We start from the raw sequence: 20,733 nt of genomic DNA, 5'->3' as shown, positions 1-20,733 counted from the left end.
ATAGGAATCCATATAAAATGCGTCCAATTTTTCTTCGAACTAATATCTGTTCCAAAGCTTTAGGGTCAAGTTATTTATGCCAAAGAAACACTAGCGTTTTATGTACTATTTTCGGTCCAAAACCGTTAAGTTTCCAAACTGCCAAACAAACCCAAACAAGTCTTGAAAAAGGTTCACTTGAATTTGACATCAACTTTACCTCCTTTTCTCAAAAAACTAAACCAGCGAAAGAATGCTTGATACGCCCTGATATGCAGATTTTTAAAGAAAAGCGTTTTCTACAGGGAACTTATGAAGAAGAATGCCTTGCCAATCGCTTAGCCGAAACATTTCAAAGTATTGTATTGTTCGAATATATTCCTTATACATCCTTTGATGTATGTTTAACAATTTTAACGAATGAAGGTGGTTTGACATCAGCAGCCATCAACTGTGTTTCCATTGCTCTTGCTGATGCTGGAATCCCCATGAAAAGTCTTTGTGTATCCATGACAATAGCTCTGAGACCTCGTTCTTTTCCACCCCAGGAACTTGATAACAAAGGAACATTGTGCGATATGTTAGTACTTGTTGATCCATCCCATGACGAGCTAAGGTGTTTGGAATGTTTTGAAACAAATGCGACTTCCGAAACGTTACAAAAGGAAGCAACACAAATAACCTTTATTTGTCTAGCTTTTTGTACTTCTGACTCTACCATTGCTTTATTAGATATTCAAGGTTTTATAGAACAAGACAACTTACATTCCCTTCTAAAACAAAGTGAATCCTGGTGTATACAACTTTGTCATGAGATTCGAAACCAAATTTGCGGTGAGCTTGCTTATAGAAAAAAAACTGACCATTTGGAAGCTGTTTATGCTTCTCATTTAATCAAACAATTACAACCATCTTTAAAAAAAGATCATGACAATGAAACAAACTAATAGAACTTTATGCAAATATTAGACTACCCGTAAGAAAACATTTTTCTTATTGTTATTATTAATATTACCTAAATAAATTATTTCTCTTCATTCTTGTATTTGCAAAAAAAAAATAAACACACAAACACTCACTAGTAAAAAAATACTCTAGCATAGAAATCATAAGAAGCTTTCAACAAGACGATAAAATGCGAACGAAAAAGAAATGGTTTACTGTAAAAATCGTTCAAATTCGTATAGAAAGGTTGCAAGGAGATTGAGTATACTTATTTTGTAAACATGCGCTAAGCTAGTTTTTATGAAAGTAGTATACATTTCATGACAACATGAAAACAATGTTTCTTGTTACATTTAGCTCGTTCATCAAAGGTATCATTATACGACAATGAAACGGATAAAAGTATGCACATACAAACACAAACACATGTCTCTATGTCTGTGCATTTTCTTGTTTGTGTGTCTGTGTCGAGTGATACAGTCGCGCGAGGCTGTTCAAAGTCATACCTTTGACCGCATATTTAAGTGTGTCTGAGTGTTTTTATTTTTAAATTAAAATAAGTTCGGTTTCTTTTTTTAATTTATCATATGCTGTTTATGATTTGCTCGCAATTACTGATGCGGTTGTATTTAATATTTATTTTTTTAATTCGAAGAGCAGCCGATAGCATTTAGTCCATTCAATTCTCGTTCTTTTTATAAAAATTTCATCCATCGTTAGTTATTAAATATGAGAAATTAGAATCAAAAACTAAAGAGGTTGCATACCATGAGGCGTTCTGGAAGCGTTGTAAAAGTTGTGAAGAAAATCGAGGCAATTGTAGAGTTTTAACATTATGGTGTGGTAAAGACATGAGTGGTAACACATGTTGTATATCACCAAGAAGTGGTAAAGCAGTGCAAATATGAAATCCAAGATAAATCGACACAATTGTGATATCACGACAAATGATATCATTAACAAACGAGTCTTGTTGATAACAAGGATGCGATATGATAAATTGGCGTAAAAACTGAGCTCCCGTTAAGAGCTTTCCTTGAACTCGTTGTATGTACAAGTGCATAGTTTTTTGAAAAAAATCTAATGCTTGTGATGAGTGGAACGATTGTGTTTCCTGAATATATTCGTAGCATAAGGCTACTAAACCGGGGAATGATACAGTGGAAGTTGCACTACCACAGAGAATTTCATGTAAGGACAAAAGTTGAATAGAATCCGGATCCGATAACTCTTTAAAATTTGTGGTGAAAATGTTGGTTCGGAAATAAAAAGTTTGTTGTGTTACAGCGTCACGTTGCTGAGCTCGGAACATATTTTCGTCATTCATACTCATAGGAATATAAAAATTTAAACGTTTTTTTGTAATGACTTGTGTTAAAATGGAAATGAAGGCAACAAGTGAAGAATTCTCAATATCTGACAACTGAGATTCGGGTGAACGACATTCAACTCTCCAACCTATGGAATCCGTCGTATATTTATTTTTTGGTGGAGGTTTAAAGCGTACAGAATTCCAATTAGTGGATTGAATATTTTCAAAATGATCCGTATGTTCAGTAGAATCCAAGTCCACTTTGTTCTCATAAATCACTAAAGGATCACGAATCCATAAATGAGCTATATGATTCGCTAAAATCATATCAACACCATTTTCTATTAGATAGTTTTTAGCTTCCTGATTGATATAAGGATGGGTATCATTCCAATGATTATAGTTGGATTGATGTGGTTCTTCGTTAGATAAGTATAAAGAAGAAGAGGAATACCTAGATTTTTTTATATAGTGTTTTTCTTTTTGTGTACGACAATCAACAGCTTGCTCCAATGTCTCCCAACGTGTATCGGTATTAACAAGATAACCTCTTTCAACACATGTAGAGGCGCTTAACGCCAAAAAAAATGGTGCTAAAACTAATAATTGATCATGCAAATAACGCGCCTCTTTTTCATCGGAGCACATATGCGTTGTTTGAACACAACATTGACTCATACCAAAAGCAAAAGCATCCATATACACATGACCTTTCACAGGATTTATTGTTTTTTTAGATAATTCTGCGACGGTAAATCGATCAAGGTCTTCTTTTTTTTGAGCTTGGCTCCAATCTTTTTCCTTTTGATACAGAGCGTCACTTGTGTGATTCGAACAATAACCACCATTTGTAAATTTATCCATATAAAGAGGAACAATTATGAAGGGTTTGACTTGACGACGGCATTTGATATTATAAACAAGTGTTGAGAAACGTGCATGGGGATTAGGTAAAACATCGGGTATAAAAAGACTTTGAGAATTACTATTTTCCGTCTTTAGTAAGGGCAAAAAACCAGAAGAAGGTGTATATTTTTTCTCAAGAAAACCAGGCAAACCAAAGCGAGGGTATGCTGTAAAGCTTACCACAAATTGATTTGGTTGTAAAACGTTTTGTATAATTAGGCGACGCTCATGCATCGATTGAAATATATTGAAAATAGAATCTACAATGCTTTTGTAGGGTTTCTGAGGAATAACCTCTACCATATGATTAGAAAATTCAGGATGCCATTCACATAAAGTTTGTGCTGTGTCCTTACGAGTATTCATCTGCTTTTGTTTGTCTTGTAACACACGAATTAACTGTTCTCCATTCACAACAAGACAGCTATGACTGTCATCCACGCATACCAAGCTTAATTCTACAAGAACATGCTCAAACAGAAACAAAGTGTTTCATGTGACAAAACTAATATCTTTAGTAAAATTAAGTGTACCAAGCTCATCTCCCCAACTCAAAGAAGTATCATGACGTTGTTGATGATTTTTCCACACGGATAAAAATTGCTTTAAACCTTCTTTCTTAATTTTTGGAATAAATTGCTTAGCATCATTCCAAAGTAACGTTGAACCCGAATCAAGATATCCCATGTTTCAAGAACAATTTACTTAACACAAATATTTCAACTGTCAGAAATTCTTGATGGGTCACTTTTAGTAAAAAAAATTGATTCAAACACACGCACTCGCAATTATGTCATAACAAACAGAACACAAACAGATTAGTCAATTAATTTAATGGTCTCGAATGTCACATACAAATTGTTTTTTTATTTTTAATGAAATATAGTAACATTTTTACTTTGTTTATAAACATGAAAATTTTTGCTTAAAAAGAAACGAAATGTGGAAAATATGTCACGACCCTTAGTTATTGTGTAGCTTTCATTTGATGCATTTGTTGTTGAATCCGATTGGAGATAATTTTGGAAGTTGTCTAACATAAACAAATTATTAATTTAATACATTTTAGACTAAAGAAATATTTCTACTTCAATGTAAGCATTCAGCCCTCCATAAGATCTTCTTGCTTGTGCACAAAGCCGTTGACTTTCCCAAAAGTTTGTTGAGTTTTTAGTACTATATTTGATTAACAACAGCGCATACAAATAGAGTCATAGATAAAATGATCGCTTTAAAATAAGTTTTGTTTGTGTGTTGTATTACTTTTAATAACTTACGCCAAATATTTTGTCACTTGCTGTACTTTAAATTCGTCCTCTTTTACACACCATTGATGTGTTTTGGCATAACCAGACACTTTGACAGCCGTATCGCGACAAACATCTAAATGACTAAATTTTTCTTCCTTTGCACGTTGCATGAATTTTAACTACACAAAAATCATAACATTTTGTTTTTTTTCGTTTCAATGGCATCTGTGACGTCGGAGTTAAAGCGAAAAGCTATACCTTTTTTAAATTACACGATATATGACATGACGGTGCACATTTTTCGTCGTTGAACTTCGTTTCCAAACACGATGACTCGTTTTTTACGCTCTCTTGCATTTTCACAATAACTGAATCCGGTTAACAGTAAACGTCACAGGTATTTTAATAAGCGCGGGAGTCAAAACATATCGTAAACGCTTGTATGGGAAATCGCCGAGTGTAGCAATTTTTTAAAAACATAAAAACAGTTATGTTTTTGACGATATGACAAAAATAGTTTAAAAAGAATAAATTATAACGGCATAGATGTGACGATGCTTTTTTAATTTGTATAATTTCGACAAAAAAAAAATTTGTGATACTAGTGGACGTTTTGTTAAAATTGGTTGTCTCAATTTTTCGTTATGTATTAATGCATTAATTGTACATAAAAAATAATCATGTTTTAACATCTTCTGCAATTTTTTTAGTCGCAGTTATTTTTTCTTTCTGGTAAGGCAATGTAATGTCAAATGGGTTGAGTTTTTTTTTCAAAAAACGCAATTAGCGTTGAGTTATTTTTTACGAAAAAAGAAAGGTGAATGGATAACATAACAAATTCTTTTAGAGACCGAAACGTTAAAATTCCAGCGAGTGAGAATGAAAAGCAATTAGTTGAGAATTGTACAACAAAAAAGATCAATGAATCTACCAGTTTAGAAGCGGCAACACTATTATACGAAAAAAGTATAGATCGTAAACGGGAACTGAAAGAGGAACGAAGAAAATTACGTGACATGAGAAAACGTACTAAGCATGATTCCACAGTCACTGCTGCAACGAAGACAGCCAATTCCAAAAAGACTTATCGTTTAAATTCTATTTGGAATTTTAATTGTTTTAAATATGTAAAAAGTCCGAATTCCACATTAACAAGTCATAACAATCTTCATGGAAGTGGATTCGATCCCAATACGATCACACTGCTTTTAGCAGCGGATGTCGAGCGATCCGCACCTCCACAAGGTGTTATGGACTTCACAGAATCAATGGTGTTGAAGAAAGATTATGCACTTCGTCCATTAACTGTGTGTCCAACAGGCCGAGTGTTTTTAGATACAATGAATCCTTTTCAGAAATCAGCTTCTGATTTTTTAGTCACCATCGCTGAACCCATTTCTCGACCAGAGCATATGCATGAATTTCAAATCACAATTTTTTCTTTATATGCTGGTATTGGAATGGGTATTACGGTCGACACTTTATTAACCACATTAAATAATTTCTCTAAGAATTATATACCTCCCAATTTAAAAAATCTTTTATATACACACGGCAATGCTTTTGGGCGCGTTAAATTAGTTCTTCGCGATAATCGATACTTTTTAGAATCTGAGAATCGTGAAGATTTAGAAGTTCTATTATCTCATCCCGTTATTTCAGAAGCAAGAATTCGTCACTCTATGGTAATTCGTCAACAGGTGTGAATCCAAATAAAAGTGCATTGAAAAGTGTTACGACAATGAGTCACGCACGACTTTGCTTTATTTTTATTATAATAACAAAAGAAAATGGTGCAGATTCAAGGAGTGCCCTTACTAAAAAAGAATTTTGAACCAAATGAACCTTTTCAACAAGAAAAATCTTCGTTGTATGTCTTACAATTTTTGTTTTAAAATAAAATTGCTTTGTAAGATCCCATCTATTAGAGACGACGGTCATATTTTACAGAGACCTGCTCCACACTATGACTCAACAATTTTAGGTAAAAAGAAGTGTTCACAGTTTTTTTTTTATTTATTTTTTTTTTGGGTGTGGGTGATGAAATGGAACAAAAGATTTTAACGCTCGACCGAACGGTGAGAGTGAAGGGGAAAAAGCTACGTCTATGACACAGCATCAGAACGCGACGCATTCTATCAAAGAAGTGTTTTTATTTGAAGTGAAAAGCGAAATGGCAGGCCGTGTAAAAGAATGTGCTATGAATGATTTAAAGCGACCCGTTCTAACGGAATATGATTTTCGCCGTGATGATAAAAATCCTAGTTTTCAAGCTACTTTACGTACAACAACGAAGATTCGTTACTATCAAGTAAACACTCATTATTAAAAAAAAACATTGACAATGACTTTACACCAATTGCTTAACGAAAAGGAACGTTCGTTACGTAAAATGTTTTCAAATGGAAGGGCACGGTCTGGAATTATTGTTTTACCCTGTGGTGCTGGTAAAACATTAACTGCTATTACAGCGGCCACAACAATTCGTAAATCCTGTATGGTCCTCACGTCATCTTCAGGTACAAAAAATGTTTTTTTTTTTTTTTACTTACATCACTGTAATTACAGTCGCTGTAGATCAATGGAAACGCTCTTTTGTTGAATTCACCACAATTGATCCCTCCTTAGTGATAACATTAACATCTGAAAAAAAACAAGTAATAATTACATTAAAACATTTTCTACAACACAACCCTTCGTGTTCTCTGTTTTAGAATCTGCCTGAAGGAGCAGTTGTCATTATTTCTACTTATACAATGTTAGCATATTCGGGAAAACGTTCAATCGCAGCAGCGCAAATTATTCAAGATATCCAAAGTCGTGAATGGGGATTATTAATATTTGATGAAGTTCAATTCGCTCCCGCCCCCGCGTTTCGTAAAGTTGTTGAAGGTTTCTTGTAGCTTCGTTACATACGTGTGTGTTATTTTTTAGATCAATGATATTGTGAAATCACATTGTAAACTAGGATTAACAGCTACATTAGTTCGTGAAGATGATTTAATTCATGATCTCCAATGGCTCATTGGTCCTAAATTATACGAATCCAACTGGTTGGAGCTTCAAGAATCGGTTGGTGTCTTATTGTTACGTAGCTCATTTGTTACATATATATATACACACACACACACACAACACACACATCTCTCTTTACTTAGGGTTATTTAGCAAAGGTTCAAGTCTCAGAAGTGTGGTGCACAATGACAGCGGAATTCTATCGAGAGTATTTAAGAGTTTGTCCTTTTTTAAAATAGTTGATTTTATTAAAGTAACGTTAGTTTTTTTATTTTTCAGGCGCCTGCTGCTAAACAGAGAAAATTGTGGGTGTGTAATCCTAACAAATTACGTGTTTGTGAATATCTTTTAAGATTTCATGAGGCGCGCAACGATAAAATTATCGTTTTCAGTGATAACCTTTTTGCTCTAAAGGAAGTGGCATGCACATTAAAAAAACCTTTTATTTCAGGTCAAGTAGGGATGCAAGAGCGAATGATCATTTTAAATAAATTTAAAGTAAAAAGTGTTAGAGACAAGCGTTGTTTATTTTATTTTACTCGAAAATTCCATGTTGAACTCCTTTCAGAATACCTCACAACTTAATACTATTTTCTTATCCAAAGTAGGAGATAATGCTATAGATATTCCTTGCGCCAATGTTGTTGTTCAAATTGCCTTCAATTTCGCTTCCAGGTGGTTTTATTGGGTTTTTCAAATAATTAAAAAAATGTAACGTGATGAAAAAATGATGCTTTCTCTAGACGACAAGAAGCACAACGCTTAGGGCGTATTCTACGGCCGAAAAAAAGAACTAACGATACATTTAATGCTTTTTTCTATTCACTCGTCAGTAAAGATACACAGGAAATGCTTTACGCAGATAAACGTCAACAATTCATTATTGATCAAGTACATATTACTTCTACTAGTAGATAAAAAAGTTGACGCTTGTACTTTTGTATCATACAGGGATATTCTTATAAGGTATTACCTTTAAGTTCTTTCCCAATGGAAAAAGAAACTTTATTATACGATGATATCCACCGGCAGCAAGAAATGTTAGCACATATTATGTCAACAAGTGACCAATGTATGGATATTGAGTTAGATGAAGATGTTATTTTGACTGATAGGTATTTTCTCTTCAGTTTTTGTTTAATTATTTTAAAGTTTTAAATGATTTTGAAAACTTTGTTTTTAGTCAGATGGATATGTCAAAAAACATTCAAAAAAGTCAGGATTCTAATAATGTCATAGAAACAATTCAAACTGTTCTATCCAATATTTCAAATCCCACCAGTTTTTCTTCCATGACAACCTAAAAATCCCTCTATTATTCTTCATAATATAAAATGTCTACCCTAACAAGCAAAGCACAGTTCCATGAAAGACCTACATGTTGGTCTGCATGCTAGAGTAAACAGTTGCTTCGAGTGATTAAAAAGTCTATTTACTAAATATTTTTCTTGAGGTTAAATCATTTTTTTTATTTAAATTAAATTTTTCAAATGACAAACATGAACTTTTTTTGAAATATTTGGACACTGTAATTTTAGTAGAACGCTAAACATTGTTTAATAGAAAAAACATGGTGGGTTTAAAAAGAAAATTAAGCAGCTACATCGCTGGTAACATTTACGGGTACATTTTTAGCTTCACTTTTTGTAATGATTGAAAAAAAAATTGTGATCAAAGGACACAATTTGTAATGATCATTTGCTGATGATGTTATCTTCTCCGAAAAGTCAACGGACCTAAAAAAAAATGTATTTGCTTTTTTATTCTGTTAAAGAATCAGAATTTTTTTCCTTTGACCAAAAAAATTTTTTTTTTTTTTTTTTTTAAAAAAAAACTAACAAAAGAAGTTTATTAACAAAATGTCACATGCGGTTGATCGTCATGTTTTGCGAAAATATGTTATTTCAAAAGTTCTAGGAAAAGGAGTAAACCTTAATATAACACATGTATTAAATTTTTGTATATGAGTGTCTAGGCATATGGAATAGTATGGAAAGCATGGGATCGAGCCACGGGAAATACTGTTGCATTAAAAAAAATTTTTGATGCGTTTAATAATTCAATAGATGCTCAAAGAACTTTTCGAGAAATCATGTTTCTTCAAGAACTGAACGGTCATGAAAATATTGTATCCCTTCTGAATGTTTTAAAAGCCGATAATGATCGTGACATTTATCTTGTTTTTGATTATATGGGTAAAATAAAGTTTTTCTTCAAACAAAACAAATCTTTCTTTTTCATGAACAGATACGGATCTGCACGCCTTAATTCGCGTCAACATTCTTGAAGAAATTCATAAACAGTATATTATTTATCAACTTTTAAAAGCAATTAAATACATTCATTCAGGTCAATAAGACATTTATTTTTTTTGATCGTTTGTTTATCGCTTGTTTATCGCAACTCTTTTATTTTCTCTCTTCTTGGTCTTAGGAGAATTATTACACCGTGATATGAAACCATCCAATATTCTTCTTAATGAAGAATGCCTCTTAAAGGTTGCTGATTTTGGGTAAAATTTTCGAGCTTTTGGACACTTTTCTTAATTATTAAACATTTTTCTTCTAGTCTAGCTCGAAGTGTCGCCAATGGTTTGGGAAATGCAAGCGGGAATCCTGTTTTAACCGATTATGTCGCTACTCGATGGTATCGTGCTCCAGAGATACTTTTAGGATCCAATTGGTACTTTTTCTTTTAATTCGGCTTGCGTTCTTTTAACAAAATATTTGTTTTCTTCAAGTTACACAAAAGGGGTGGATATGTGGTCTTTAGGGTGTATTTTAGGAGAACTTATTACGGGTCGTCCAATTTTCCCAGGTATTGTATTAACAAACGTTAACAAAGTTCATTTAAAAACAACGCTTTTTTTGTTTTCCTAGGAACGTCAACCATGAATCAATTAGAACTCATATTAGAACTCACAGGGCAACCGTCTGAGAGTGATATTGTAGCTATGAAGTCGCCCTTTGCTGCAACCATGCTAGAAGCCCTTCCTTTACGTAAGAAAAGGTAAAACATGCCGCGTTGTGTACCTTTTAATTAATAATCTCCTGTCCACGTGGATTTCTCTGAAAATGGCAGATCCTTTGAAGATGTATTTCGTCAAGCGTCCAGTGAAACTATTGATTTACTAAAATCATTATTACAATTTAATCCCTTCCATCGGCTTCAGTATGATTGCTTAATGTTACATAGTTTTGGTTTTATTAAACGTTTTAACATTTTTGCAACTTGTTTTGTATATTGTTCCATTGGATCTATTAATGTAGAGCAGAAGAAGCTCTTAAACATCCATATGTGTCTCAGTTTCATAATGAAAAGGATGAGCCGATCTGTTCTCGTATAATATCGTAAGAAATTGTTTACTTTATCTTTGGTAAAAAAAAATTCCTTTTTATACTTAGAATTCCAATAGATGATAATCGTCGTTTCGATATCAATGAATACCGTCAAAAAGTTTATAGCGAAGTAATTAAAACCAAAAAATTACAAAAACATTTACAAAAATCTTCCTCCACGCTACCACAAAGAAATCTTTCTCATACGTCCCATTCCCATTCGTGTACAGCACAAGAGTCAAAAGACAATAAAATACAGAAAAAAGATCGTATGGTTCATACAACCACAACAACAACCGCATCATGTCATCCCGCAACGGGTGGTTACTCTAAGCATGCTTCTGATAAGTCTTCTTTAACAAATGCATCTTCTAGACAACCACCTATCTATTCTTCGTCGTCTTCAGACTATTTGTATTATTCGTGTAATACAGGAGGTTGTAAAAACCATGGAGAGGCGCAAAATCGAGGTGCATCTAGTATACCAACTGGTGCCACAGATGCTTCCTGTCCTCAACGCTACATATCCATGTCACGTGAAAGAAAAAACACTTCGAGTGAATTATTAAAGCAGCGTCAGTCTAAAAATTATAGTAGCTCGTCTTTGCTTCATAAAAACACTCCGGGGGAAGGAACACACGGGACATTGTCGCATTATTATGGTGATTCAAGTCAGTTGAAACCGACTTGTGCCACAACTCCCGCCCATCTCTCGAATTACGTAAGCGTGTCGAACCAAGGTGTTCATGATCGTTCCTCTGTGAAGAAATGTTATTCTCGTGAGCGTAATTCAAAACAATCCTCTGTGTTTCGCACGGTCTCTTCTGATGCTCCCTCTCAAGTCAAATATTCTCAAAAAACATTCACATCTCAATCGACGTTTCCTACGTATCCTTTGTAAATATAATTTATTTTTCATACCCTCACTTGAAATTTGATGTTTTTAACGCATTAACACTATTTTGAATTAATTTAAAAAAAAAAAAAACATGGACTATACCATTCTATCCTTCAACAACATTTCTTCTTTTTTGAATTCATTCTACTTTTTCTTAAAAAATAAAAAAAAAAACACTCTTAGAAGTGATTAACATTGTCCGTGAAAAATATTCTGTTATCTTGCTAAATATTTGAATTTCGTTTCTTTTTTTTTTTAATTTTTAAGAAATTATGAGAAAAACAAAACATTTGTACAGTCGACGTTCTCTATCTACTGTCACAGTATAAATAGGTACTTTTGTTTTTCGGTTCCGTTTACGTGGCATTAGAAAGAAATAAAACAACTGAACAAAATATTGTGTTTTATATAAACTTAAGTTGTAGTTTTTTTTTTAACTAAAAAAAAATGAGCGACGTATTACTTGAAAAAAAAAAACAGAAGCCTACTTATGTAGATGTTTTATCGAAAAGAGCTTTAGAGTATGTTCAGAAACAGCTACATGACAAGGAATATTATGACGCTTATTCTATGATATGTACTTTTGTTCATCGGTGCATTCATAAATCTCAATATATTCAAGCATTAGATTTATGTCATGATTTCGGGTTGGAGTTTATCAATCACCAACGTTTTGATTTAGCATGCGAATTAGGGGATTTAATTATCACCATGCTTATGGAGGCGTCTCTTTCAGTAACACAACAACGCATTCAGTATATTCTTGATATTTTTGAACCATTTCCTGATCACTGTGAAATATCCCGTCACCGCTTTATAGAACATGCATTAAAATGGGCGATACAAAACGCAGGATCTGACTCACCTTTTGTAACGCAGTTACATTATGCTGCTGGGATTAGTTACCTGAAGGAAAAAAATTTTGCATTAGCCCAAGGTCATTTAATTTTTTGTGGTGATGGAGAATTATTAGGAACTGTCGTAGCACAATGGCTTAAAGAAGGATATTATTCGGAACGACCGTTATTTGTTTTACGTCTGATTCTTTTATTATTAGCAAAAGGAGATATTAAAACAGCTGAAGAAACGTTTTATTCTAAAGGTAGTTTAAGTCTTTTTTTTCAGCATACCATTAAATGAAAAAAAAAACTTATTGCTTTAACACTTTTTGTTTTCTAGCCTTAAAACTTGATTTGGAGCAACCCGATATACCTCCTGCTATACAATTTGCATATTTATTACTTGAAGCTTGTAAGGAGAAAAATTCACAATTATTTGATGTGTTAACAAGTAAATATTCACTTGTTATTCGAAGAGATAAATTATTTGAAGATTTAATTATCATTATTAATAAAAATGTTATGGACCGTGAACCACTAAGTACGTTTTTTTTTTGTTTTTTGAAAGAAACATTTAAATGTATAATGTACTCCCGATGTAACAGAAAAAAATAATAATTTTTTAAATTTATTTTCCTCATTGTTTGGAAACATGAATCCGACCCTGCAAACATCTTAAAATTATTTCAAGATGCACAATTTTTTTTTCGATTAAAATTGTAAATTAGAAAAATATATGTCATTTCTATCATGTCTTTTAACATTATAGCTACTTTATAACTTGTTATGTAGAATATTGAGTTTTTTTTTATTGATGTTTTTATTGATATTTTTTATTATATTATAAAGGCTTTGTATATGGGCCAAGTAAATTTTCATTAAAAGAAGCATCTGTATCGGTCATAGTCGTGTCTTGTGGTGTCTCTTCATTTTGTTCGCGGTTATTCGCTATCTTTGATTCTTCTTTAGCGCCCGTTTCTGCTGAAATAAGAAAGAAAGATGGATTGATTTCCTGTGAACGATAACGATAAGGCGTATGTGGGACTGGTAAAGATTCATTTTTATTTTCCATTATTTCTAAAATATGTTGTCTTCCTTTCTGAAATGTCTCCTCAATCAATTCTCTAAAATTGGTTGAGGAAAAAAAAATTAGTTTTTTTTAAAAAAGAAAAAAAAAAAAAACAGTGTACTTGTAATCATTTGCAGTTAATGAATTTAAACTATGCGTGTCATCAATGACTTCTAATTTACATTGTAGATAAGAACTATTGTCAATAAGTCTTATAGAATCTTCTAATAAGATTTCATCATCATTACATCCTAATTAACACGAATTTTTTTTTAACAATCAAGAGATCAAACAAAATCAAACAAAGGCAACTACCATGAACCACTATTACATAAGGATAACCTCTTAAAGTAGGTATTCGTTTCATTTTAAAATATCGGCAGTAAGCGTCCTGTCCAGGAGCTAAAAGCACCTTTTAAAAAATGATTTCTTTTATTAAGGAATTTAATAAGAAAACCCTACTAGAGAAACCTTTGGCACTTGCATAGCAAAAACAATGACTGCACCGAAAGACGACGCTACTAAATAAGGAAGACATTAAAGGTTGTAATACCCCTCATAAATTGAAACGACTACAACAGCCTTCATACCTATGACATTAGGACGAAATTCCCAAAAAACTTTTTCCGCAATCGCTGTTGCTTGAACCACCATAGAATGTGTAACGCCTCTTCCAACCAAAATGTAGGTAATACAAACACATAGAAACTTTTTATAGAATTATATGAAAACAAAGTGTGTTTTTTTTTTTTTTTAATTAAATGAAAGGACCTTTTCTTACAAGTAAAGTAGTAATGAAAAAAGCAAGAATAGTAGATATAAACGCCCAAGCTAAACTGAAACATTCGAATTGATTGCAACATTAATAACGTATGCCCTACCAAACTAAAGCGCTAACACAACATAAATAAGCAGCAAACGTTAATGTAAAAATTAAAAGTGTTGTTCTTGTTTTTAAATCCGGAGTTATAAGATGATAATCTTTACAGGCTTCTTTTAATTTCTCTGTTCTCTCTCCTTTAGTAGTTCCTCGCAGTCTAAAACACAATTCAATCGTTTCCTTCCTTCTTATTTTTTACACATACGCGTGAAGATACATAACTCGTATCATTTTCATTTAACTCCAAGTAAATTAGACTAAGAATCTAAATGACACAAGCAACATAGTTTTCAAATGTTTCTTTCTTCCAATACTTCTCTGGACCATTCCGATTTCACGACTTACATTAAACGCCTAAATTTAAATTTTTGTAACTTTAATAGAACTTCCAACTAAAACTCTTTCAATCTAACGATTTTCACGATAAACAACTCCATTTTAATAATTTTTTTTTTTATTAATACTATTTTATTTAAAAAAAAAAAATTTCACACAGAGAAGTCGTAAACGAAATCAAACATGTCACATTAAACCGGTTCAAACATAAATAAATTTTTCGACTGACATGATTTTTCTATATTTTTATTTCAACTTTAAAATATTACATTTTTTTTAACGAATGTTTCTCTTTTATTCAAAAAATTATGTGCTATCGGGATTGACTAATTTTTTTCTTTTAATCATTTAAAATTAACTAAACACCATTTTACAATATTTATTAAGAAAATTAAAAAAACGACTTGATAAGATAATTAGCAATAGTGACGTACAAAACGTGAGATAAAACGAGTTTTATGTGTAACTAATCAAAAGGTAGAAAAAAGGGTGCATAAGAGAATTAATAAAACTGTTAGTAAAGAACTTGATGAATTTAAGAAAAGACTTACTAACGCATATTAAAAAAAAAGTTTATAAGAAAATATTAAACCAGTTAGAGAAAGATTAAAAAAGAAAAGAGGCTAGAAAACGACTAAAAAGGCGCTAAGAAAAGTTTTGATACGAGGGTGAAAAAAACCATGAAAAGTGTGAGATAAAACGGCTTTTAGCGGATACATTGTGAACATTAAAGAAGTTTATAAGGGGAATAAAAAAAGTGATAGAGTGTGTTTAGTGTTTGTTGATCAGAAGTTGCAAGGAAATCAATAAATGATTTAATAAAGAAATAAAAAACAAGAAAAATAGTAACTGTATGCAAATTTTTTGGTATTATCCTGGCTAAACTCAACAATTAAAAAAAGATATTATATTTACAAGTACATTTTTTTTGAAAGTTACAAGTATGGTAAATCAAACAAGTTTTCCGAAATGTATTTCCTGTTTTATAATTCGTAAAATTATGAATGTGTTGAATTATGTCAAGGTTTTTTTTTTCTGTAGAAAACTGTTAGTGTTTTTTGTTGTCCTAAGATTTTTTGTGTTGCTGTAGAGTGAAAATTAAAAAAAATGGTAGCGTTTCAATTAGATATCAGTACATTATGGGGAGCAACTCTTCCTATATTTTTTTTAATTTTATTGGTAAGTTTTGTTCGACAATATGCCAATATTATACTAGGAGATAATGCGAATGCAACAATCAGTCTAGAAGATTCCACTATCAAGTAAAAATATTTTACTACGAGTGAAAAATGTATTGCGTATTTTGTAGAAGTATATTGTATAGGTGTAAAGCGTTACGCGTTAACGGTAATCTATTACCATCAGCGCATTTTAATTTACGTAAAGCGTACTTTAACAAGCCCCCAACAGGAGTGTTATTTAATGTGCAAAAAAAACCTAATCTTTTGCAAAACTTACTAACAAATAATAGTAATGCAATGATTTTTATTTAAAATGAAAAAGAAACAATTTCGCCTTGCTTAAGGTGATCCAACTGCTATGGTATCGAATCTAAAACATCAAGCGTGTCTTTTATTTCTTAATGGAGGGGTAGGCTATATGATCAGTTTTTTCTTCTCAGGTTATCTTGTAGGTACGTTTTCCCTCATCTTTTACTTTTTATAGAAAAAAAAACTTTGCATTTTTAAAATATATGTTACTGTGATTTCTTTGTTACTATTCCAGCTAAAACGCCATTTTTTTTACCTGATAAATTGAAACTGATGCTGCAAAGAGACGTACCTTTAATTAATAGTGATGCATCCTTCATGTCGTCTTTATCATGGTGAGTTTTGGAATAAATACTTTTTTTCTCAGTCATGATTGATGTGGTTTCTGATGATATATTCTTAGGTATTTTTTTGTTCTTATGACGTCGACACAATTCGTTAGTTTTTTATCTTATTTATGGGGAGACGGTAGTTTTTGATACGTAAAAAAAAAAACTGTAGTGTTTTATACAAATTGTTTGCCATTTTCCTTACGTAGACCATTTATTTGAAAAATGTAAAGTTGCTGATACCAAAGGGAGCGTCGGTGCTGGTTTGTATCCAGGAATGTCGATGGGCACGGGTAAGATAACATATTAACGGGAAGTCTAGTTGTTTAAAAAAAAAAAAAAAATTACTAAAGGGTCGGGTGTCTGTAAACATTTGTTTTAATTTATTGTTTTTTTTTGTTTCTAGCAACACCTTCACTAGGAGCCGATGCAGATTATAATAAATTATTTGCTTCAGAGCGAAAGGCTTTAGAACTTTTTGTAAGAATTCCTTTTCACAATATAGGTGACTTTCATGAACTTCTGGTACTTTAGACGTATAAAGACATGTACGAGACCATTATGGAGTCTGCTTTGAAAAAAATTCAAAACGTCGTACCCTGCAGCAGTGGAGTATAAGATTCTTTTAACATTTCTTTTTTGTGGCAATATATTTTTTTTAAAAAAAGAAGAAGAAAAAAAAAATCGCGGTTCTTCCATAATTTTAAAACGTTTCTTCTTGATCAAGAATCAAACCTGAACTATATGTATATACGGCCACAGACTTAGCAAAAATCAATAGAAATGTGTACGTTCATGACTTTGGTATTTTTAAAAGTTTTTTATTTACAATAAAACATTTTATTTAAAGTTTGTAAAAAAGTGTAAAGTGTAACACGCTTTACACCAGGATACGCTCACCCGTCTTGAAACGTTTCAGACAAATATCAGAAAACTTGGTGAAATGGTCCAGTAAAATCAAAGAAAATAAACACGTAGTAGAAGGTGTTTATTTTTCACATAATGCATATTCAAAAAAACATTAAAGAAGCCTTTTTTGTTAAAAAAGAAAAGTTGGTCAAGGATGACATAACACTTAAAGCGACGAATGCTTGTGAAAACACAAAGGAGAAAGATTTCAAGACGACATCTAAAATTAATTTTTGGCAAAGTATCAATGACGTCCTCAATTCTCTGTTTCGATACGATCTTCGAAACGTATTAAAACTTATTAATTATTGTTTAATCGCCTTAGTCGGTATTAACTCTGTGATGTTTTACCAAAATTTCAAATTGTCTCAATTTCATTTCACCTTAAAACCTGTACTATTGCTAGGATTCATCATTCTTACTATTGCTTTTCTTTTCATGCTTAATATGTAAATGGCCCTCATATTACTATTCTTCTCCCATTAATTTTTTTTTTTTTCTAGTTGGATGTCTTGTCTTCCTTTAGAGTATCTTAAACAAAAGCCCTTCTCTACAAATGATGAGAAAGCAGAGCTAAACTAGTCTAAGATTTGGCTGCTTTCTTATTGCTCAAGAAAAAAAAGTCCACTTACCTGCAGCTGCGTGCATAATCTCGTCAATAAGACGCTGTTTTTATAAGACAGTGTATGCCAAAACTTTTAACGGACAAAAACGGAAGCATCTATTAAAAAATTATCTTTATGACTTTTTTTAAAACACGCATTGTTTTTTTTTTAATCTTTCTATGTGGTACAGTTCTTTAATGAATCCTTCCATTAACTTTTATTAAAAAAACTGTTTTTTATACTAGCTCTTTCTGTTTTACGATACATTAAGTTGGATAGATTAAGTGATGTGTGCAAGGCAATGACGAAGAAACCATTGTGTAAAACGTTTAACATGTACAGATATTTTATAGCAACATATCAACTAAAGGTAGGGTTGGTTACGAACATGTCGACATTGAATTTATTTAATGAAATAGAACATTTTAAAGTTCTTACTATGAATGAATCAGAGAAGTTCAGGATTGATTATCATTAAGAGTCGAGTTAAACCAGAAAAACAATGGGGACCAACTCATGAAAACATCAACGTTTTTATGTTGAAAAACACAATTAACACTTTTCTTTTCCCTTACATTATATGGAAACGAAAACTGCTGTTATCTTTTTTAAAACGAACGCATCAAAAAATGCCGTGTCACAAGCGTATGTTACAAGGAGAAACAACAGTGGAAAAAAAAAAAAGCGGAAACATCAATGGGGATTGGTCAATAGTCACAAGTCAGTACAACATTGAAAACAATTGTGTGAAAAATAATGTTACTATATAAAGGTTCTGAAGTCAAAAAGAAGGAAGCTGAACTAGGAACTGCTAATATTAAAAGCCAAAAAAACGATGGCCAAAATACAGACAAGGATACACAAGCTATTAGTCAAAATGAAGGCGTGAAGGAAAACGGTGATGATGTGGAAGAAACTGTGGAAAACGGTGCTGAAGAAAAAAATGATGACAAAAGCATTTATGATTCTATAGAAGAATTCAACACAATTCTTCAAGATTTACCTCCTTTAAAATTTCCCGATCCACCTTCCATCCCTAAAGACCCACTTTTTAGTAAGCTTTATCTTTTCACATTCTGTAAGCAAGCTTCTTTGACTCATATGCTTTTATTGTAAAACGTTACAGCTAAACCTTATAGTTTTGGTAAAGATTCCTATTACGCATTACAAAAAGTGCGTGATTACCCATTTTCATGCCTTTGTAATCCTTTTGAAATAAGGTCTACACCAGAGAAGTCAGACGCTCTTTCAAAATTGAGTGCTCGAAAAATTCATTGTTCGAATCATCTTGGTTATTGTCAGTACGATTTATACAACAGCTTATCCCGTTCACTTTAAATAAATTAAATCTATTAAATTTATCTTAAAATATAAACATCTTTAGGTTTAATTTTGTCTGTTTTTTTTTTTTAATCTCCCATTTAAGTACATTCATTCACTTTTATTGCATGAATATTTTTTCAGTTTTTAGCCTTACCAGTTATTAATTGTTTGTTTTTTTACTTATTATATTTGCACACAAGAATACAACATGCTCACCTGCATGCTCTACTGTTTTTAAAATAAATATTTCTTGAATGTCGCCATAGATAAAGTAATTCATGATGCTACCACCCAAAATATAACATTTTTTTAAAAAACGCCATAATTTTTAAACCCGTATTATTTAAAAACAATTTACCTTTTATTCGTAATTTTTCATTGTCTTTCAAGCATGTTTCTTGTTAGCGTTTTTATTCGACAGCTTTTTCAAACGTTTTAAACACATAAAAAAACGACATTGACGATACAAAAAAAATGTAAATATACAAATACTTTTAAATTAAAACCTGCTGCCTATTGTATTATTAAAGTAGTACTTCTTTTATTTAGCCTTGATTTTTTTTAAAACAGCACTTTGATTTCATCCAGTTAATAGTTTTTTTCAAAGAACAATTAGGAACACTTTTGGGTAACTCTTCAACCACAGGATTTTTAAGAAATACATCAGCTTCCTTGGCAGCATAGCCTAATCCTAAGCCTGAGCCTAAAATACCAGCGTAACGGCGGCCAATCGGACACCAAAGCATAAATGTTGCACCACACACTCCTCCTATAAGTCCCTTGACAACCGCATTTATAGCTAAAGAGCTGTAAACTTTTTGTAATTCAAAGCATTCAACTTTTTCAGAAGACCTTAAAACTCTACCCTCTTCCTTTTGCACACCCGTTTCAAACGTATTCATTAGTATCACAATTGTTTTTTATATAAAAAAATGATTGATAATAAAAAGGTTACAAATTTAGCAAAACAACACCACTCTTTCCTTTTAATGATTAATAATTGAACAGAAAACCTTCCTGAAACTGTTCCACAGAATCATTCTTTTCATGTTCCTTCCAGTGTCATGGGTAATAATGATAAACCTTGCAATGCATTGTGAAATTTACACGTCACAATTTTAGCAATAAATCAAGCAAACAAATTAGAAAGTAATAACACATATAGCACTGCGCGAAGGACCACAAAAAAAACAACACAACTTTGTTACTTTAAACGACATCAATTCAACAGTGCAACGTACTTTTATCGCGCTACGGGTGGCGTAGGGTGTATCTTTTAAGATACATGCGTGACTTTTGTCGAGCTACGC

General features: G+C 32.0%; 6 protein-coding genes across 9 annotated transcripts; 4 read left to right on the top strand and 2 right to left on the bottom strand.

The window, feature by feature from the left end:
* Nucleotides 1-1,461: 1,461 nt before the first annotated feature.
* LOC128882960 (glutamate--cysteine ligase catalytic subunit-like) lies at nt 1,462-4,961 on the bottom strand. Its single transcript, XM_054134841.1, has 5 exons — nt 4,651-4,961; nt 4,420-4,571; nt 4,231-4,318; nt 3,676-4,175; nt 1,462-3,600 (listed from the first exon to the last, which is right to left on the bottom strand). Exons 4-5 carry the CDS (start codon nt 3,827-3,829, stop codon nt 1,631-1,633), a joined length of 2,124 nt encoding a protein of 707 aa, XP_053990816.1. The 5' UTR covers nt 3,830-4,175; nt 4,231-4,318; nt 4,420-4,571; nt 4,651-4,961; the 3' UTR covers nt 1,462-1,630.
* A 179-nt stretch (nt 4,962-5,140) lies between these two features.
* Nucleotides 5,141-8,957, top strand: LOC128883059 (uncharacterized). The gene is made up of 14 exons (XM_054135038.1): nt 5,141-6,092; nt 6,192-6,262; nt 6,321-6,376; nt 6,450-6,703; nt 6,767-6,911; nt 6,961-7,049; nt 7,107-7,274; nt 7,327-7,464; nt 7,551-7,625; nt 7,687-7,905; nt 7,976-8,082; nt 8,151-8,298; nt 8,359-8,522; nt 8,591-8,957. The coding sequence occupies exons 1-14, from the start codon at nt 5,214-5,216 to the stop codon at nt 8,709-8,711; spliced, it is 2,634 nt and encodes an 877-aa protein (XP_053991013.1). The 5' UTR covers nt 5,141-5,213; the 3' UTR covers nt 8,712-8,957.
* Nucleotides 8,958-9,095: 138 nt separating this feature from the next.
* Nucleotides 9,096-11,861, top strand: LOC128883061 (extracellular signal-regulated kinase 2-like). 2 transcript variants are annotated; one of them, XM_054135041.1, is made up of 11 exons: nt 9,096-9,332; nt 9,383-9,602; nt 9,655-9,756; nt 9,841-9,919; nt 9,976-10,089; nt 10,148-10,224; nt 10,287-10,416; nt 10,489-10,578; nt 10,677-10,757; nt 10,812-10,875; nt 10,938-11,130. In XM_054135041.1, exons 1-11 carry the CDS (start codon nt 9,267-9,269, stop codon nt 10,995-10,997), a joined length of 1,083 nt encoding a protein of 360 aa, XP_053991016.1. In that variant the 5' UTR covers nt 9,096-9,266; the 3' UTR covers nt 10,998-11,130. The 2 variants fall into 2 exon arrangements, with proteins under 2 accessions (XP_053991016.1, XP_053991015.1); XM_054135040.1 differs by having other exon boundaries at nt 9,135-9,332; nt 10,812-11,861.
* A 229-nt stretch (nt 11,862-12,090) lies between these two features.
* On the top strand, nt 12,091-13,228 carry LOC128882878 (uncharacterized). 2 transcript variants are annotated; one of them, XM_054134686.1, is made up of 3 exons: nt 12,091-12,745; nt 12,823-13,023; nt 13,088-13,228. In XM_054134686.1, exons 1-3 carry the CDS (start codon nt 12,091-12,093, stop codon nt 13,159-13,161), a joined length of 930 nt encoding a protein of 309 aa, XP_053990661.1. In that variant the 3' UTR covers nt 13,162-13,228. The 2 variants fall into 2 exon arrangements, with proteins under 2 accessions (XP_053990661.1, XP_053990662.1); XM_054134687.1 differs by lacking the exon at nt 13,088-13,228 and having other exon boundaries at nt 12,823-12,894; nt 12,959-13,023.
* Nucleotides 13,229-13,323: 95 nt separating this feature from the next.
* On the bottom strand, nt 13,324-15,670 carry LOC128882877 (uncharacterized). Its single transcript, XM_054134685.1, has 9 exons — nt 14,777-15,670; nt 14,637-14,696; nt 14,433-14,588; nt 14,333-14,387; nt 14,142-14,259; nt 14,014-14,072; nt 13,867-13,963; nt 13,673-13,802; nt 13,324-13,606 (listed from the first exon to the last, which is right to left on the bottom strand). Exons 2-9 carry the CDS (start codon nt 14,666-14,668, stop codon nt 13,324-13,326), a joined length of 930 nt encoding a protein of 309 aa, XP_053990660.1. The 5' UTR covers nt 14,669-14,696; nt 14,777-15,670.
* Nucleotides 15,671-15,776: 106 nt separating this feature from the next.
* LOC128883037 (ER membrane protein complex subunit 3-like) lies at nt 15,777-19,697 on the top strand. Of its 2 annotated transcripts, XM_054134998.1 has the most exons (13): nt 15,777-16,029; nt 16,077-16,237; nt 16,293-16,400; nt 16,493-16,592; nt 16,661-16,725; nt 16,796-16,879; nt 16,993-17,066; nt 17,121-17,944; nt 17,999-18,284; nt 18,346-18,470; nt 18,553-18,820; nt 18,873-19,154; nt 19,227-19,697. In XM_054134998.1, the coding sequence occupies exons 9-13, from the start codon at nt 18,236-18,238 to the stop codon at nt 19,436-19,438; spliced, it is 936 nt and encodes a 311-aa protein (XP_053990973.1). In that variant the 5' UTR covers nt 15,777-16,029; nt 16,077-16,237; nt 16,293-16,400; nt 16,493-16,592; nt 16,661-16,725; nt 16,796-16,879; nt 16,993-17,066; nt 17,121-17,944; nt 17,999-18,235; the 3' UTR covers nt 19,439-19,697. The 2 variants fall into 2 exon arrangements, with proteins under 2 accessions (XP_053990973.1, XP_053990974.1); XM_054134999.1 differs by lacking the exons at nt 18,346-18,470; nt 18,553-18,820; nt 18,873-19,154; nt 19,227-19,697 and having other exon boundaries at nt 15,800-16,029; nt 17,999-18,344.
* Nucleotides 19,698-20,733: the final 1,036 nt, after the last annotated feature.

The sequence above is a fragment of the Hylaeus volcanicus genome, unplaced genomic scaffold (genome assembly GCF_026283585.1).
Source record: "Hylaeus volcanicus isolate JK05 unplaced genomic scaffold, UHH_iyHylVolc1.0_haploid 12197, whole genome shotgun sequence".
NCBI lineage: Eukaryota > Metazoa > Arthropoda > Insecta > Hymenoptera > Colletidae > Hylaeus > Hylaeus volcanicus.
This window is presented reverse-complemented; position numbering and strand designations above follow the sequence as displayed.

Coding starts and splice junctions, on each gene's coding strand:
- LOC128882960 (XM_054134841.1), bottom strand. CDS start 3,829: ATGGGATATCTTGATTCGGGTTCAACGTTACTTTGGAATGATGCTAAG. Junction 3,601..3,675: donor GAGTTGGGGAGATGAGCTTG/GTACACTTAATT, acceptor ATGTTCTTGTAG/AATTAAGCTTGGTATGCGTG.
- LOC128883059 (XM_054135038.1), top strand. CDS start 5,214: ATGGATAACATAACAAATTCTTTTAGAGACCGAAACGTTAAAATTCCA. Junction 6,263..6,320: donor CAACAAGAAAAATCTTCGTT/GTATGTCTTACA, acceptor CCCATCTATTAG/AGACGACGGTCATATTTTAC. Junction 8,083..8,150: donor GCCTTCAATTTCGCTTCCAG/GTGGTTTTATTG, acceptor TGCTTTCTCTAG/ACGACAAGAAGCACAACGCT.
- LOC128883061 (XM_054135040.1), top strand. CDS start 9,267: ATGTCACATGCGGTTGATCGTCATGTTTTGCGAAAATATGTTATTTCA. Junction 9,333..9,382: donor CAAAAGTTCTAGGAAAAGGA/GTAAACCTTAAT, acceptor ATGAGTGTCTAG/GCATATGGAATAGTATGGAA. Junction 10,758..10,811: donor ATCTGTTCTCGTATAATATC/GTAAGAAATTGT, acceptor TTTTATACTTAG/AATTCCAATAGATGATAATC.
- LOC128882878 (XM_054134686.1), top strand. CDS start 12,091: ATGAGCGACGTATTACTTGAAAAAAAAAAACAGAAGCCTACTTATGTA. Junction 12,746..12,822: donor AGAAACGTTTTATTCTAAAG/GTAGTTTAAGTC, acceptor TTTGTTTTCTAG/CCTTAAAACTTGATTTGGAG. Junction 13,024..13,087: donor TATGGACCGTGAACCACTAA/GTACGTTTTTTT, acceptor CCGATGTAACAG/AAAAAAATAATAATTTTTTA.
- LOC128882877 (XM_054134685.1), bottom strand. CDS start 14,668: ATGAAAATGATACGAGTTATGTATCTTCACGC. Junction 14,589..14,636: donor CGAGTTATGTATCTTCACGC/GTATGTGTAAAA, acceptor ATTGTGTTTTAG/ACTGCGAGGAACTACTAAAG. Junction 14,260..14,332: donor TTTTCATTACTACTTTACTT/GTAAGAAAAGGT, acceptor TTCTATAAAAAG/TTTCTATGTGTTTGTATTAC.
- LOC128883037 (XM_054134998.1), top strand. CDS start 18,236: ATGACTTTTTTTAAAACACGCATTGTTTTTTTTTTAATCTTTCTATGT. Junction 18,285..18,345: donor TTTTTTAATCTTTCTATGTG/GTACAGTTCTTT, acceptor TTTTTATACTAG/CTCTTTCTGTTTTACGATAC. Junction 18,821..18,872: donor GGATTGGTCAATAGTCACAA/GTCAGTACAACA, acceptor TACTATATAAAG/GTTCTGAAGTCAAAAAGAAG.